The 17949-nt window shown below is 33.8% G+C and overlaps 1 protein-coding gene across 2 annotated transcripts in view; it reads left to right on the plus strand.

Annotated features, from left to right (window-relative positions):
• Positions 1–17949, plus strand: part of LOC118188027 (chorion peroxidase-like) — a 240501-nt gene that overhangs the window by 174681 nt on the left and 47871 nt on the right. For both annotated transcript variants that reach the window (XM_035358359.2, XM_035358360.2), the window contains exons 8-11: positions 3320–3421; positions 12576–12698; positions 15075–15316; positions 16179–16311. In XM_035358359.2, the coding sequence (XP_035214250.1) occupies positions 3320–3421; positions 12576–12698; positions 15075–15316; positions 16179–16311 (600 nt within the window). The remainder of the gene's footprint in view (positions 1–3319; positions 3422–12575; positions 12699–15074; positions 15317–16178; positions 16312–17949) is intronic.

Consider the following 17949-nt stretch of genomic DNA (forward strand, 5'->3'; position numbering starts at 1 on the left):
GGAAATGGCGAGCCATTTAACCGGGTAACTGATCAAGCGTCATGAACTTAGAAAATATGTAGGTGTAGAAAAAAGAGGAAAGAAGAGACATATTATGGTCGCAGAAACATAAATAAAATAATATAAATTATAGATAGATAGATATAGATATATTCACAGCATCTCTACCTAGCTTAAAGGTTTCTCCTTGCCAACACCCACTTTCCTTTTATCGAAAATGTTTTTAACTTTGACTTGGCGATCGTCGACGAAAACTTTTGTTGATCACCGAAACTTTTCTTTGGTAATCATCTTGTCTACAGTAGACGAAAAAGGTCCCTTGTCATCTCCTTCATCTATAGGACTTCGAAAACTCCTACTAAATCTTTCACGAAACCTCTGCCTACTCATGTTCTGAAACATGTCGACTTTCAGATTACACAGCTAACTCAAATGACTGTTCTAAACGTACCAGGGTTTATCAATTCGATAAAATCCTGTATATGCAGCAACAAACTCGGCAATTTTATTTCAATGTCTTCTGCATCAGGTTTTCTATCGCATAATATCTTCACAACTTGGATTTATATCAAAAGGAAATCTATTAAATCATCCGCATTCGTCTGATATTTACCTAACAGCTGTAATTTTAATTTCGCTCTTTTTAAACCACAGTAGTCTACGCTAGCAACTTTTCTAACATCTGCAACTGTGTATACTATAAAGTGACTTTGTGAGCTTTCTAAAAAAGTCGAAATCGAACGTTTACCTTCGAAACTACTGGATTTAATCGATGCAAGCATAGTATCCAAAATATACCCGAATCCTTCCATACGGCTTGTTGGCGTTGTAAAACTTGGAATCATGGGGGGCGGGAAGTTGCACCGTTGCGAGCATATTTCTTGAGAGTTAGGCGCCAGTTATACGACCCTAACTATGTAGAATTAACTCCTTATGACCCTATTAGATTGATAACCAGTTTATCTCTCCGTCTGAAATATTATGATAACGTCCAAAGTCGATTTAAGTAACATTTTTATTAACTCTAAAAACTGAGCAGAAGGCACTGCTTGTGCTTACAAACAAATTTCCGTTACTCGAGGATAATATAAAGTAACAAAGTTGGAATTACAAATAAAATTATCATAAGTGAAGACTACACAAATTGGCCTACTTAAGCTGGCTCACTATTTTAACGGTGCGTTTTAACGTTGGTTATGAGAATGGCTAATGCCGGATTATTCACTGGACGAGCTGTGCGATAGCCTGTAAACTGAAGGCATCGTTGCAAAAAGTTACGAGCTTTTACCTGATCTAGAACTGGTAATTAATCCAATAACCTCAACGGACGTAAAGCAAATTATGGGAATAATTACAATTACTTCCTACTATCTCGGGAATAATTACAAAGCTGTGGGAAGGTTTTAATAATATTTTATTAAACGGGATTTAGAACATAAACTCAACTTCCTGGTCTAATAATATCAACCACAGCTCGTGATGTTGTAACTAAACGAAACAGTCAAACTCAAATTAAAAAGTAGATCAGTAGCCAACGATTACACAATTTAAATCTTAAGCTAAGCTAGCTCATTAATTATGCTAAGCTGAAAAACTTACTCAATAATCAACCGGAGCATCAAAATCTATTCGTCAGCAGCGAATATTGCAGAGTCGAAAATTAAAACTATAAGAGCTGTCAAAGAACTAACCGTAGCGTGCACGTACGCGCAGGCCAGAAACACGATCTGTCCTAATCCAAACAGCTCCGTTTCAATGCCAACCAAATCGTTTACATTTTGTTGATGAAAAAGGGAAGAAGTTATAGTAAAGATCCAAACCATAAAAAACTGGTTAATTTAAATAATAATAACCGTACGAGCTCTATATCTAAAGCATTCAAAACCCCCCACTTAAATACTTTTCAATATAATTTGCATATTGGCCAGGATTACGGAAAGAAGAAATTACAGTAAAGTTTTAAACTATAATAATTGGTTGCTTAAAACAAAATATCTACAACTGTCGCAAGGAATGTTCCCGAACAAAGCAAATATACTGTTTAATAATTGCAGATATGATCTGTTCTTTTTAACCACCCATGCGTGACCACGTCCTTTTTCACTTTTTCAATCATTCATTTTTCATAGATCTTTTTCAGGTTCTCCTTAATAATGCCTGTTACCCCTTACAAATGGTTATTTAACCCTCTGGCTGATCATCCGCGATTTCCACGGGCAACTCAAACGTAGCAAAATTTTCTCATCCCGCGATTTCCGCGGGCATATGTTTTTCTTCCTTTATTGAGGAGCGCATCCCGTTTTTTCCCGTTTAACCATTGAAATAAATTGTATCCAGTATTAGGTGTTTAGTTTACGTTTTGGCCAACAGATATCGTTAGTTGTCCACTAAATTGCGGCATTTGAAGGCACGTGGTATTAGCGATCAAACTTCACTTTTTGCCGCTTTTTTCTTACAGAAATGGCTGCTAGAAAACGGTCAGCGATTATCTTGATTATTTAATTAAATTATTGAATGATTGATTAGATTAACAATTAGATTGATTATTAATTAGATTTATTGAATCTGGTGCAAAGACTGTGAGGTTTGAACTCTGTCACACTAAACTGCATTTTTAAGGTATTTTTCTCTCAGCGCTTTATATTTTCTTAAATTTTATACATTTTACTTTTTTATATTATGCAATAAATAGAAATTAACTGTAATTCGGCTGAAATTTATTTTAAAAAAGATTTTTTGTGATAACATCTGAAATTGGTTTTTCTGGCAACTTAGTTTCTCATGATAAAAATCTATATAAAAAATATTTTCTAGAAAGAAAAAGTGCATTTTTCAATTTTCCTATATATATATAGATTTAAAATATGAAAAAAAAAAAAAAAAAAAAAAGCAATTTTGGAAGCGATTTTAGCCCACAAATTGAGCAGTCAGAGGGTTAATACATAAACGAAATTATGGCATTGTGTAATGTGCAATGTAAAATGTTTGCTCCTGTAGCATAAAAACATTTGAAATACGAAGCATTTGTTGTCCCTCTTATAAGCTGCCGATGTTCCACGAATACACCAGCTTTTGAAACTGCTGAATGACTTTTTGCATTGCAATAAACAAAGCTGCAGTTTGTTTACTATAAAAACAGTATTTCTTTTCCTTGAAACTTTAAAAGAAATAACTAGAATTTAGCAGTTCGTAACGGGCTTTTTAATAATGAAGTGTTTTGCTTGGATATAATTAGTTTCTTTTCAGATTTCTTGTAGATTTTTAACCTCCTTTTTATTTTTATCGTCTCAAAATCTAATATATTATGTCTCCATTTCAGGACCTCGTTTCCAGATTAATACCATATCTTCATACATTGACGCCAATTTCGTATATGGCAGCAACCAAGATGTGGCTAGCAGATTGAGAGAATTCCATGGAGGTAAATAAAATAAATTAAAAAGTCTTACTACGTTTCACAATCGAATGAAAGAAATTAATTTTGCTGTGCCTTTTTTATATTATTAAGACACCTTTTTGAAACCTTTATTCTAATATCTTTCTGGGAAATGCAATAGATTCCTAATGATTAAGTCCCAGGTATCCGGAATTCCTGCTATACAAAGAGCTTATTGTTCTCTACTATGAATAAAATTAAGCTTTAATTAACATAAGTCAATTTACATAAATATTTCTAATTTACATGTTTTGTTTTACTGCAATAAAATGTAATTTATAATTTTGGTCCTTGAAAATGAAATCAGGATTATTTATTTAGTTTTACGATCTCAATGTAAATAAAAATTAAGTTCACTGTTCAGTTTTAGTTGAATCAGAAATGGTTTAGGTGTTTAAAGCACATAAACAGCAATTTCATTATTAAACCGTGTTGAGAAAATTTGCATTTTGTGTTTTGTTTAATGGAAATAAATGTATTTTATTTTTAAATTGAATTGCCTTCGCTTAAATAAGATATAATAGCTATAAATATTGAATTCTCTCACTTGTACTACATTAAACATGTATTTAGACTGCAGGGAACAAAATTACAGGAAAGCTTTCCGGACTTTTTCAGATAGCCTATGGCTCCAGGTAATTCATATAATTGGAGTTCTATTGAACCTGGCATGCTATTTTTAGTTATCAGTTACTCTATTTCTTTAAATAGTGATTTTCATGTATCTGCATAATGAAATGTAGTTCTATCCCGAATCTGTAACTAATAATGTTATTAAAATCCTTATAGGAATAATATAAAGTTTCTGAAATATGAGTAAAAACTTTTTATTAACTTTGGGAACTACATTTTCAAATTATAAAACATTAATTAAGTTCTATATTATAATTTGAAGCATTTCTTTATTTGCTGTCTTACTATTACTTAAAATGTTTTTAGAGATCTTCTGTTTTGATAATGTGATGTTTTTCCATCTTACGACTGCAAACAGGTAAAGACTGGTACAATCTTTCTACCTGCTTGTGGTTAAATACATTTTTACATAAATGTTTGTGTGTGATATCTTCTGCGGCCTTGAGTAGCAAGCATTCTCTTATTCACAATATAAAGTATTTTCTACCTCCTTTCCACATACCTTCGTGGGGTAATTGGACGGTAATTGAATTCGTGGGGTAATATTTGACGCGTTTTCAGGAGGTCCAGAGTTTAGTCCTGGCGAAGGCATTGCACATTTTTCACGTCTGCTGCTTCAAAATAACTAATGACTCGAGAAGTAGCTCCCGAGCTAAAAGGTGGTAGACGATAATTCGTCACCACCACGATTTGGCGACTAGAGTGCCATAACCTCCAATCGACCAAAAGGGGGGGAATATAAAGTATTTTCCCCTCCTTTCCGCTTGCCTACATGGCGAATTGGGAGCATACTCGAAGCGTATTCGAGAGGTTAAGGGTTCGAGTCCCGGTGAGGACAATGGACGTTTTCCCAGTCTCCTTCTTCAAAAACCGAATTACTCTACAAGAGCACTACGAGTTTCAGAAAAATAATTTAACTGTTAATGATGTACATGTTCAAATGACAGTCATAACGCGGCTGCAATAATAATTGTACAGGATAACACGAAGCTCATCTGCCACCATATCTTAAATCCTTAATCAAATTTATTGACGCAGTGTTACCTTAAATGCGCATGTATACCATTTGTCACTTCACCAGAAACATTGCTATGTTTTGAAAATAGATGCCGTCCATCCTGATTATGAACTAGTTTGTATGTGTGATAAGTAAGCTCAGAATGCAAAATCCGACACTGAGTTTCTTGATGGGTTAAGGACCGATTCATCTTCGAGTACCAAATATTTTAGGCTTCTACTGATCACATTCCTAAGCCATTCAGTGTTTCGTAGAGAGCGAACTGATTTGGCATTCCCTCTTCTTTTCTTACCCCATGCAAAAGCTACTCAGCAAAATACAAAAATATGTAACGATCAGATTCCTCAAATACCTTCCAGTGTGCAGTCCAGATATCCACTGCGTCATGAACAGGACCATTCACCATCTTTGAAAGATGTCTCAACAGCAAACTTCCAACCAATGTTCTATGTTCAATATGGTAGATGATACTTAAGTCACCCTATAATATGCATTTAATTTACTGCTATAATTTTGTACCACCCCGTTACATAAACTCATATTTAAGATGTTTATAGTTGTAAGAGGAAAAAATAAGACTTCTATTGAGATACTGTTACAATACGAAACGATTTTATGTTTCTTAGAACGAAAGGAATGTCAACTCTCGGATACACGAAAGTCAAAGTTTATCCTCCTAGATATATTCATACTCATGCTCCTGATCCTACCTCTATATCCCTTCATAAGTTTCAGTGTCTACTTAAAAGAGGTGAAGAAATTGATTTCTGTCTTATAACTAGGAATTCAGGAGCGAACGAGTTGCAGTTGCTCCTACTTACCATATAGGGGAAAGGAACTTCCAGAATTTAATGTCAGTTTGAGGCATTCATACGCTAAGATAACAGAAAAATTAGCTTAAAATAATTGTGATCATGCTAACTATGTTCTGTCTTTGCTAATACAAAACCCAATCGCACGCGTAGTCTTTGATCATCTACAAGATAAGAAACACTCATTTCGTCAGTTTTCTTTCACTAGTTCTCCATTTGTTTGATTCGAGTTAGATGTTTAGCAAACAGTTCTGGAACCTTTCACAAAAGTACTCGGACAGCTGTTCTTAGTATGACAAGGCACGATCAGTAGTTATCTCCTCAAGCTATTAAGAATGTTAAACACAATTCAATGTAAAGTGCATCTAAAGAGCTAAACAGAGATCTCTCAATACTCCGAAGTCAACTCTAAACTAAAAACAGAGAACTGATACTCTCTCCAGTTGTTATATAGTTTCCTCGGCCGCCGAGGAATTTTCAGTACCTTCCATCCCTCGAAATTACTGGAAGGCATACACAGTTAAAGCACATATATGGGCCGGATATGGCTGCAGTTACATATAGGAATCAATTAGATTTATTTATTTATACTGCCAATTACAGCTATACAGGAACCAGACCAAAATGTCGCGAAATGGTCACCAATTTTGACGACTTTTGGCTATTTCTCCTCAAATTTGGCTACAAAAAGTAGTCACGGAAACCATTGCCAGTTTAGCTATATCTCACTAATTTAGCAAGATAACTATTTATCTCAATGTTAAATAGACTTGCCCTTGCAATCTTATTTTTCCGGCAAAGCTTCGCATTCCTTGAAGCCGTTCATGTTATAGTATGCGAAATTCGTAACAATATTCGCCACAATTCATCTTTGATGAGCATCCGCTTAGATTTCCTTTCCATTAAAGGCACCTCTTTTAATAATAATAATAATAATAATAATTCTTGAAGCAGAAGACGTTAAAATGTACAGTGATCTTGCCGGGAATCGAACCCTGGACCTCTCGAATATGCGTCAAGTATGCTTCCAATTACAGTTCAAAGGCATGCAGAAAAAAAGGAAGACAATATCTCATGGGATGTTCAAGAAACATGGCAATAGGCTTTATTTACTTAGCTGATGATCCTAAATTTGAAATTCTAATTTCAAAGTCAAAAAATTTGATACAGAATATTATGAATACAGTATATAATTAAAAGGAATCAGCAGATAAATGAATCCACCATTTAATATAGTTCTCTCGGAACAAATGTTCCATTAAATAAAATAAATATTTTGTTTGTCAATTGTTAAAAGTTCCATTCCTACAAGTAGAAAATTCACAGATATGCTTAGTAAGTATATTCATCAGGCTAACTATAAATTTAACAATGTTAGCTATTTTCCCAATACCAATTACATTAATAACCAAAAAGAGCATTTTTAGCTGCTCTCTAAACGTGGTCGAAAAGTTTAAAATTTTCTTAGATAATAGGCACTGAAAATTAATCGAAGTCAGTAAGTTTATCCCCGAATTTCTTTAAACATTTTTCACATAAATGTCTGAAACCTTTCGCATTTAACTTAAGCAGTCTTTATTATTATTTTACCAAATTGAATTTTTTCTGGACAAGGTACCTGTACAAATTTAGATTTTATATTTACAGGAGCCTTATGTTGTTGAACCTTTATACTGTTGAAACTATTTTCATAAAACTCTCTACCTTGCTTCATTGAACATTGCTGATTGAAACATTGTAATTGAAAGCATATATTTAGGATCAATTACTTAAGGCAATTTTTCCGCCTATTAAGGATCAATTTAAAATCTGTACTAACTCCGCAGGACGCATAATGCGTTTTGTTTAGCTATTATATAGAAGTACATCTTGAAACAATATTTATTATATACATATATATTTATATATATGTCTATTCTCTCCGTGTAAACTAATTAACGTTAAGTTATCAAGATAATATTTTTCGCAGTTGATGAAAGAAAAATTTAAACAGCGGCATCTATAATCGTTAATTCATTATCCAATATATACTATCATTAAATCCTTAAAATCAAGGATATACGTTTAGCAGAAATGAAAGCCAATAAGCTTACTGATAATATTGTGATAGTTTTCAATGGTGATGAGATCATTAATAAAATATCTTCTTTTTTAATGACCATTCCGTTGTTATTTTCCTGGAAAACTAGCTAGCTGTACAGATTTGGTTTTGGTTTTTCTTATATGCAACGTGGAAACGAGCTAGTTTCAGTCAAAAAGACCCATCATGAAGGCACCTTTTTCCTTGGCCAGATAGCTTCAGGTGACTTAAAAGATTTTTATAATTATTAAAGAAATACATGCTCAGTAGTTGTGAATGCTTCCAGAATTATCATTGCATAAAACGAAGGGAAAGAAACGCAGTGATACAGAATGTCATTAAAAGCAGAATCTGATTTACTTGATAAGAAAATTTTTATTTTTTTATAATATAAAAATGTGTCACGCTTCGTCTAATTATAAGAAAACAGAAATTTGTTGATAATGCATCCTATTTTTCTTCTTTCTCAAGTTCACATACGTCAAAGCGATTATCAGTTTCATGCTACCTTCGTTAAAATGGTGCAAGACCCTACTGCAACAAATCGCTGGCAAATTTCTTGGGTGACCATCACATTTAAGGAAATAAAGCTAATCATCAGCTTTTTCTGACATGCTGTTCACCCTTAAAATCTCTTATGTATTTTGAATTTTTAATTTTAATTATAGCAATCCTTTTAAGAAATGAATAATTAAAAATTAAGGTTTCATCTTCTATCAATCATTCAAGATTCACGCATCTTTAAACGTTAAGAGTTAAATAATGTTATTATTAAGCGTTAATTGTTTCTGACTTTTACAGCTATCTGTTTTATAATTGATTATAGTCAGAAATATATTTTGCAAAGTTCATAATATGGATTTTCATTTATTATCATATGGAAGATGTAGGTAATGGGGGAGATAAGGAATGAAAAAAATAAGCATTCACACTAAATCGATCAACATTTCAAATACTGAAGTTCAGAGCTGGCACATGACAATAACATACATTAACAATTACGTTACATATCGCTCTGATAGGCGAACAAAAAGCTAACAAAGAAATCAAGTAACATTGGTCACTGCATGTCATGATATTCGGAGGTATAAAATGCACATATGTTGGAGTAACGAATGCTTATACGTGTCCTAATGATGGGTTCTTCTTGCGCCAATTTTCATAAGGAACTCCTTTAAATTTTTTATCGGTAATCTATTTTACGGAAAGTTTGCTGCCGTAACACCTTCACTCCAATATTTGTTCGGAAAATTAGCGCTTTTTAGCGTGGCTCTTGTCATCTTAATTAATGTGCAAGTCTTTCTTTCAGCTGTTCCTTTCTGTTGAGGAGAATAAAGAGCACTTTTTATGTATATTCCATTTTCTTGTAGCAATTTTTCATATTCATTTCATATTCGCCTTCTCGATTTAACCTCCGTCGTTTTGGTACTTTCCAAAATTGTGTTAATACTTGCTTGCTGAAGTACGCGATACGTTGTTTAATTTCTTCTTTACTCTTCAGAAGGTAAACTGACAGGTATTTGCTATAATCATTATTGTTAGTATATATCTTGCACTATCTGGAATTACAGTTTGCGTAATTTCGCAAAGATAGGTATGCACTAAATACAGTATTTCAAGATTTCAAGAAGGATGCTTTCTGAGAAACAGTTCTTTATATGCTTAGGTAGCAGTACAGTCCTCACTTGTCAGTACACTAAAGCAGGTTTATGGCTGAAGATATTCACATCTACAGCCACTTCTTTATGCATCCTTAAAATATCTAAAATATATTTATGGCTTAATTTTATATGCCATTCATGAATACATTACGCACGGATTTTTTTCGTCTAAAAAGCGTGTTTACTTTCCTTAAGAACATAAAAACCTTTAAACACAATAACACGCCGAATAAATACTGATTCAGAAGTCAAACAACAAAATAATAAATTTTTGTTGTTTGACTTCTGAATCAATAAAAACCTTCTTTGTTGTACTCGGAAGATATTATATTATCCACTTTTAACAATCTGGCAATGCACACACTAAAGCTCCGTCTACACGAGAAGACAAAGTTGCCCATCGACATAGTAAAGTCTCCTTCGCAGATATGTCACCTGACAGTATTTTTAGTCTACACAGAGAGATTTTGTATCTATATTGCTCCGAGCTACTAAACCAATAAGAGCAGCCACAGCATATGACGTAATTAGTATTCAGCAGGAGACCTTCCTCGATCTCACATCAAACATAACAATTTGCCAAGCTTGCAATACCTTTATTTCTCAGGTCTTAATGTTTTAAATAAGTTGCAATGATAATAATAGTAGTAGTTAACAAAAAACTTAATAGCAGACAAAAGGTAACAATGATTAAAAATTAAAATAAAAATGCAAAATAGGAAAAAATAAAAACTTTAAATAGTTAATAAAGCGGGAATGAATTATGAAATATAATTGATGCATATGTGCATGGATACATACATACTTTTGTGGCTTTGACAACTGAAACAAGTCGGGAAAAGAGACAATTTTATTGAGACAGTTCATTTGTTTTGGTTCTTTAAAAAATTTTAAGTTCGCTTTGCCATTCGAAGTCTCAGTGCATTTGTTGGAACGAAACTTGTTTTAGTTGGTCTAGTTAATCAACTTGGTTTGAAGCTTCAAAACACTTTTCCCTTGACAGGTTGTGTTTGAAGCTTTGAACAAAAGAGATTTTTAAATGTTTTTGGTACTCATATGATTCCATTTTTTCATTTTATAAGCATTTTAGGTTCAAATATTGTTTATTATTTTTTTTTCTTTTTGCAATGTGTTTTCGAAAAAAGGCATAAGTTGCATTAAGTATTCTTACAGCTTTTTCCAGGTATTTTAATCCTAACTTTTTTAAATTCATAAAAGAAGAAAGTAAATCGATTACTTCATATATATCATAAAGTGTAATATACTTTACTCATAATTAGATTCATATAAAGCATCATTTTAAGTACATGAAAGAGGAAACACAAATTTTATCATTTTAAAAATAAAGTAAAAATTCAACAATTAGATTTATATAATTAATATAAAACTATTATGTAAATCATTACCTGATATAAAATTTTATGTATAATAATAAAATGATGTAAATCAAAACATTTTACGCATAATAATGAAATAATGTAAATCATAATATTTTACGTATAATAATAAAGAATGCAAACTTATGTGCTACATGTAGAATTTTTAATAATTTTTATATTAAACGAACTCTGTTAAGTTCAGAAATGAAGACACAATAAAATATTTTTATTTTCATTGGGAAAGAAAACATAAAATAGCTCAGATTCGAACTCACAGTCTGCTAGTTCATGGAAAGTCTAAACGCTTCAGTAAATTCATCGAGCGATCCAGCTAGTTAGACCCAGTTTAAGAGCCTAAAATCATTAACAACAGAAAATCAGAAATCCAAACAAATGGAAACAGACAACAAATTAGGCTTTTCATATTTGAAAAACTTCTCAGGACATAAGAATATAGTAATTCCTTAAACAAGAAAAAATATTTTATCAGATTTAATTAATGCTAACAAATGAGGTAAACAAAATTACATCGCTCAATAGCTTATAGTACCAAATTACTTGCACCAAAGTGAAAAGTATTGTATTTATAAGGAAATCAATCGCAAATTATGGTACAAAAGATATCGCATCATAAATTAAATTTGTTAAAATAATAAACTCTAAATGATTCGCGCATTATGTTATTCGGGAAGATAAATAACCGCCATTACTTTTCAGACAAGTGATTACCATACGCAATTTCATTGCCTGTTGCCAAATAATTCCTCGACGACAATGTATTCGTTAAGCGCAATGAACATGATTCCCGGTACAGGCGCCGCAGGCATATAGCTCACGCCTCAGAGATTTCCCTGTAGAGACCGACTAGCACAACGTTGTAGACGACCATAGATACTTATTCAGAGATATGTCTCCTCAATGGAGCCTGGCCGTCGAAGTTCCCTTCATATCTATTATGAGTTAGTTTATGTACAGATAATAAGTTTCAAGGTAGATGGGAAAAAAAAGGATATCGTTGATTGTAATCTGTATTTCTTCCTTTTGATACTTCACCAAGCAATTACCTTTTCTGTGGCTAAACACCATATTTCCATTAGCCAAAGTTATTCGTTCAGGTGTGGTACTCTTATTAAAACTGACAAACAGGCTTTTATCATTACACATGTGAATGGTGGCTCTAGAATCAATACATTAATAAGCATATAAAATAATAATACTTGTAAAATAATGATGATTAGAAACTTGCTTTACTTCATTAATGTTAGTTGACTTCATAGCTGCGTTGACTTGTTGCTTTTGATCAAGTTTCCATTTCGCATATTTCCCACAATCAGCCTTTACATGTCCTAATCTCTTGCAAAAGAAGCAAATAAGTACTTTATTTTTGTCGGTTAGAATACTTCCCTATAAGAAGAATATAGTTTTAAAGTTTTATCCTCGCTGTCTTTACTAGAATTTAAATTTTCGTTTTGAAGAGTGTCCTAAACTTTATTGTACTTCGTTCGACGAATGCACATGAAAACTAATAATTACATTTTGTCTTTTCTGATTTTAAGGTCGGCTCAAAACTAATCAGATGTATGCAGAGCTTGGACTCAAAGATTTATTGCCAATGAAGATGGTAGAAAAAGACGTTGGATGCATGTCCAGACCTAGAAACGTGTATTGTTTTGACGCTGGTGAGATGAATTTCTGTAATTGTGCATGCTTTTGACTATCTTATATATTAAATTAGACAGAAACTAAAGTATTTCAGATTTCAGTAAAAAGAAAAATCATTTAAGACAAGATATTTGTCTACTTGTCTACACAGAGTTCAAAGGAAAGTCAATGCACACTCTTATTTCAGAATAAATTATCTTAGACTATGCCTGATGGATCTGTCTTTAGTAAACCGGATGTGCCTGTTAAAATAATTTCACAAACGCCGACAAAAAAATAGAACAGTTATCAGTCTAACGTTGTAACGAAACCAGATGCAAGAAAAATCATTTCTTACAAAATAGCTCAATATCAATTAATTACTATAATCGACACCCAGAAATACACTAATGCTAAATAATTACTGCAGTTACGAGGGGTGTTTTTTAAATAAGGGCCGTTTGAAAATAAAAAAAACCAAGCGAAAGAAAATTTTCAAAAAACAAATTTATTTTCAGATTCTACATACCTTTCTCTATTTTTCAACATAGTTGCCACGTTTTTTAAACCTTAGAACTAGATTTTGAATACTTCTTCATAGAAACTTGACCGCCTGCTCTGATAAGCAACAGGTCACAGCTGTTTTCACCATCGTTGTGGTGGTTGCCGCCGAGGCGATGTTTGAGATAGCGGAAAAGATAAAAATCGCTCGGCGCAAGGTCTGGGCTGTAGGGAGGGGTCCAAATCTTCCCAGCCATAAGAGTCCAATAAAGCTCGGATGTGAGCTACGGTGTGAGGCCTTGCATTATCATGGAATAGCAAAATTCCGTCTGTCAGCTTGTTGTGTCTTATGTTTTGAATCGCTCTACGTAGCTTTCGTAGGGTTTGGTCGTAGGCTACAGCATTTTTGGTGGTTTCGCTTTGCATAAAGTCGACCAACAAAACACCATGCTTATCCCAAAACACGAATGCTATGATCTTGGGCTAGGACAATGTCTGTTTGCCCTTGACCCTTACAGGTAAGTGTGCGTGTCTTCACTCCATGTTCTGCTTCTTACATTCGGACGTGACGTGTGAAACCCATGTTTCATTTCTCGTTACTATCCGACTCAAGATGGCGTCACCTTCTTTGTTATAATGAGTAAAAAATTTCAGGGAACACTCAAATCTTTTGTTTTTGTGGTCCTCCGTTAGGGGCTTAGGGACTCAAAGAGAGCACAGTTTCTTAAACCTAAACGTTTTAGAAGCAATCTTGTACAGCACTGACCTAGACACATAAGGAAATTCGTTTGAAAGAGTGCTTATGGTGAAGTGTCTGTTCTCAAAAATTTTCGCTTCAACTGAAGCGACCGTCACCTCCGTGATCACACGTGGGCGACCGGAGCGAGTCTTGCTCATGGACGTTGTCGCGGCCAACTTTGAAGTCTCTGATCCACTTACGCCATTTCCCTTTACTCATGGCAGTAGATCCGTAACCTTCACAAATCTGCCGGTGAATGTCTGCAGTAGACAGGTCCCTTGCTTACAAAACACGTATCACTGACAGTACATGGCATGGTGTGGACGATTCGATAATCTTAAACATTTTAAAAACGTCATGCAGGCTACTTACACAGCTGCAATTGAGCATAGTTGTTTTCAAGGAATGCCGGGACACAACGCAAGCACTCGTTCCGGCCCGCGCGTCACCTATTAGCGTTTAAAACAAAATGGCCCTTACTTAAGAAACATGCTACATATATTTCATCGAACATATATCGATTAAAGAATGCATTGCTTTGACACAAGCATAATTATAAATTAGTTTCTGGCATAGTTGATGATATTCTTTTTATTTATGATCAGACCCATTATTGCTGAAAACTTTCTACCCCTACTGAGCTGTTGATTCCTGTACCTCGATTATTACCCTGTCTCAGGCGTAGAATCCTGAAAGGTATAACTCAAGACCAAGCCATGGGATTCTCTTAAATACCTGAATGTTTCAGTCTGTCATATTTAGATGTTATTAGATATCTGTGCTTCAAAACATACCGTTTACAGTATAAGATATGTAATTTATCTCAAAGCTTCTGATGGTACCTTACTCGTCAGATCACTATTGTATGACGGTAACTTTCTGGCGTGTTTAATCTTGCTTAGAGGTAGACCTAACTGGTATAATCTGGGACTACTTCTTCCGCAATTAAGGGATGCATACGGACTTCCCTTTGCACTCTGAATTTTGTATGTGCGCAAATTAAGTATGAATTCTTATAATAATAGCGTAATATCTCATTATTTAAAAATACTATAGTAAATGCCGTAATTAACATTGATACTGTAAAAAACTAATACCAATGAGTAGCTTAAAGAAATCGAAAACTAGACAATTTTTTTTTGAGAAGCTGCATACAGAACTTGTTTTACCATAGGTGATGAAAGAGTAAATGAACAACTCATGTTAACTGTGATGCATACATTATGGATGAGAGAACACAACCGAGTAGCTGACACACTGGCTCACATCAACCCTCACTGGGATGACGAGACAATATATCAGGAAGCAAGGCATATTGTAGCGGCAGAAATTCAACACATTACATACAATGAATTTCTTCCTATGGTAGTGGGACGAGACATCGTTGCCAAGTACAAGCTCGAACCTTTTAAACATGTGAGTTTCGTTTTAAATATCTTGCTTACACTTTATCTGACTCAAAAAAGGAATAAAAGAGGTAAGTACATTAATTTATCATTTAAAGACATACATCGTGACTGGTGCTTTACTGGGGATTTAAAGGTAAGTACTCGTTTTTATGACTTTTCAATGCTGCTATTGAGTACGTAAAATACACATCTCTATATCTTAATGTAATACACACATATATATTTCTCAATGTCTTTTTATTTGCTATATTATATCATTCATAATAATTACCAGCCCATTTTTCCGCAATAGGGTTCACAGCAGTCTAATGTCTTAGCTTTGCATTTCTCTGCTCTAAAGCAATACGTCGATATATTGATGCATTATGACAGCTCGTAACGCTAGTTTTAATTAATATTACAGGAATTTCTTTTATAAATTCTGGTATCAATGAAACAAATGAATCTAAACTTCTATAGAAGTTAGCATTAGGATGAAAAATACTTATTTTACAGAAATAAGCCATTTATTGTTAACAAAATTGTCAATAACTATGCAGGTAACCCAGTAACAGATTCATGCTACAATAACAAATAAACTAACCACGTTAGAAATGAATTTGCGTAATTTCGTGCAAAAGTTAATTAGTAAAACTTTTGCAATGTATATAGTAATCTGAAAAAAATCTTATAAATATTGTTATTTAAATATCTATTAATGTAACTTTCTTGCGCTGAAAAAAGGTAATAATGTATTATGTGCATAATAAAACACAATTAGAGATACAATCACATGAAGCATAAGTCGTTTCCTGTGTGAATGACGCGTCAGCGTTAGTACTGTTATTTATTCTAAGAGAAACACTCATTAAATTTATTGTTTATAACAGGGCTATTATGATGGATACAGTCCGAAAGTTAATGCAGGAATACGAGCTGCCTTCCAGTCCGCCGCATTTAGATTCGGACACAGCCTTTTGCCAGATGTCATAGAAAGATACAATAAATTCCACGAAAAAATTGGTGAGTTATGCTTCGCTCATTCTTCATTTTATTCGCTTATTTATTTTTTATTTGATTTTTTCTGCAGTAAAATATTATTTATTTGGAAAAGTAATATGGACTAAAAATTAGTCGTAATGAGACATGCAAATTGCATTTTCAGTTGTTCTATTTAAAAAAGCATAATTGGATCATTTATAATGTTGTATAAGTAATTACTATTATGAAGCACGTTATTAAAAGTTGAACATTTAAATTCAACGATTAAGCAGTTTGTTTTTCATTGACATTTTTAAAGTTACTTAAAGACCCAAATAACACTGATGATTTCATTATTTTTTTAATCTACAGTAGTCTTTTTTTATAATTTAAACTGATTTCAAATATTTTATTAACACTGAGGATTTTGGGCATTTACCTTGTAGAGACATTAGGATTTTTAAAGCAGAAGTAATGAAAAATGAGCAACACCTTGGCCGGGAATCGAACCGTGGTCTTCTGAAATACTCGCCCAGCGTGCAGATCACCACACCACGAAGGCATGCCAAGAAGGTAGAAGAAACACCTTTTTAAGGGCGACCGGGTTTCTTTAGGAGACCCAATCGCCAAATCCTATGTGAGGAGAATAATCACCCAAAAGCCTTTTCGTTCGGGCGCCACTGTAGAGACATTAGGTATTTTTTGGAAGCAGGCAAGATAAAAAATTAGCAACGCCTTCATCGGGAATTCTTCCGCGGACCTCGGGAATTCGCGCCCAGCGTGCAGACCACCAAACCACGAAGGCATGCCAAGAAGGTGGGAGAAATACCTTATAACCTAACCCCGGATATCATTTTCGTATTGTACTATTATAGGAAAGAAATTATTTTTATAGTTACCAAATGCAAAACCTATTGTCTAATATTTTTCGACTGTCAAACACTGGAAGATATTTTAGCACTCCAAACAGGTGAAAAGTATAATAAAATAAAGCATTAAATCAATTTTGTAGTCCTCAATAAGTACCAAATTTTACCAAAGCAAGTAATAATTCATATAATTTTCATTTCAGTGAATTTGCGACATATGATAATGTAATTAATCTGGAAATGGACGAAATTATACTAGTTTACGAAGCTTTATTACGTGCATTTTTAGTTTCAATTCTATCCCTCAGACAGTTTTCGAATCTTGAATATGTAGGTTTGTTGTGAAATGTTATAAGGTTACTTTCTCTCTCCTTTCTGTATACCTTCGTCGTGTAAGGGTAGCACGCTCGACGCGTATTCGAGGGGACCAGGTTCAAGTACCGGCTAGGGCACTGCTCATTTTTCACATTTTCTGCTTTAAAAAATCCTATTAACTTTACAGTGGCGACCGAACTAAAAGGTGGTAGCTGATGATTCTTCACCACCAGGAGTTGGTGATTGGGTCCGCTAATCCCCAGTCGTCCTGCAAAAGGAGTGTAAATTTTCTTCCTTCTTTCTGCATGCCTTCGTATTGTAAAGATAGCACACTCGGCGCGTATTCGAGAGGTCCAGGTTCGAGTCTCGGTGAGGACATTGCTCATTTTTCAGGTTTTCCTTATCAAAAATACCTAGTGACTCTAAAATGTTACTGCCAAAAGTCAGCATTATGCTAACCATGTAAGATTTTCACTAGTGCAATTCTCAGTTGCTG

This window comes from Stegodyphus dumicola, chromosome X1, assembly GCF_044657685.1.
Source record: "Stegodyphus dumicola isolate Sdum_Otavi_A_Nest chromosome X1, ASM4465768v1".
Taxonomy (NCBI): Eukaryota; Metazoa; Arthropoda; class Arachnida; order Araneae; family Eresidae; genus Stegodyphus; species Stegodyphus dumicola.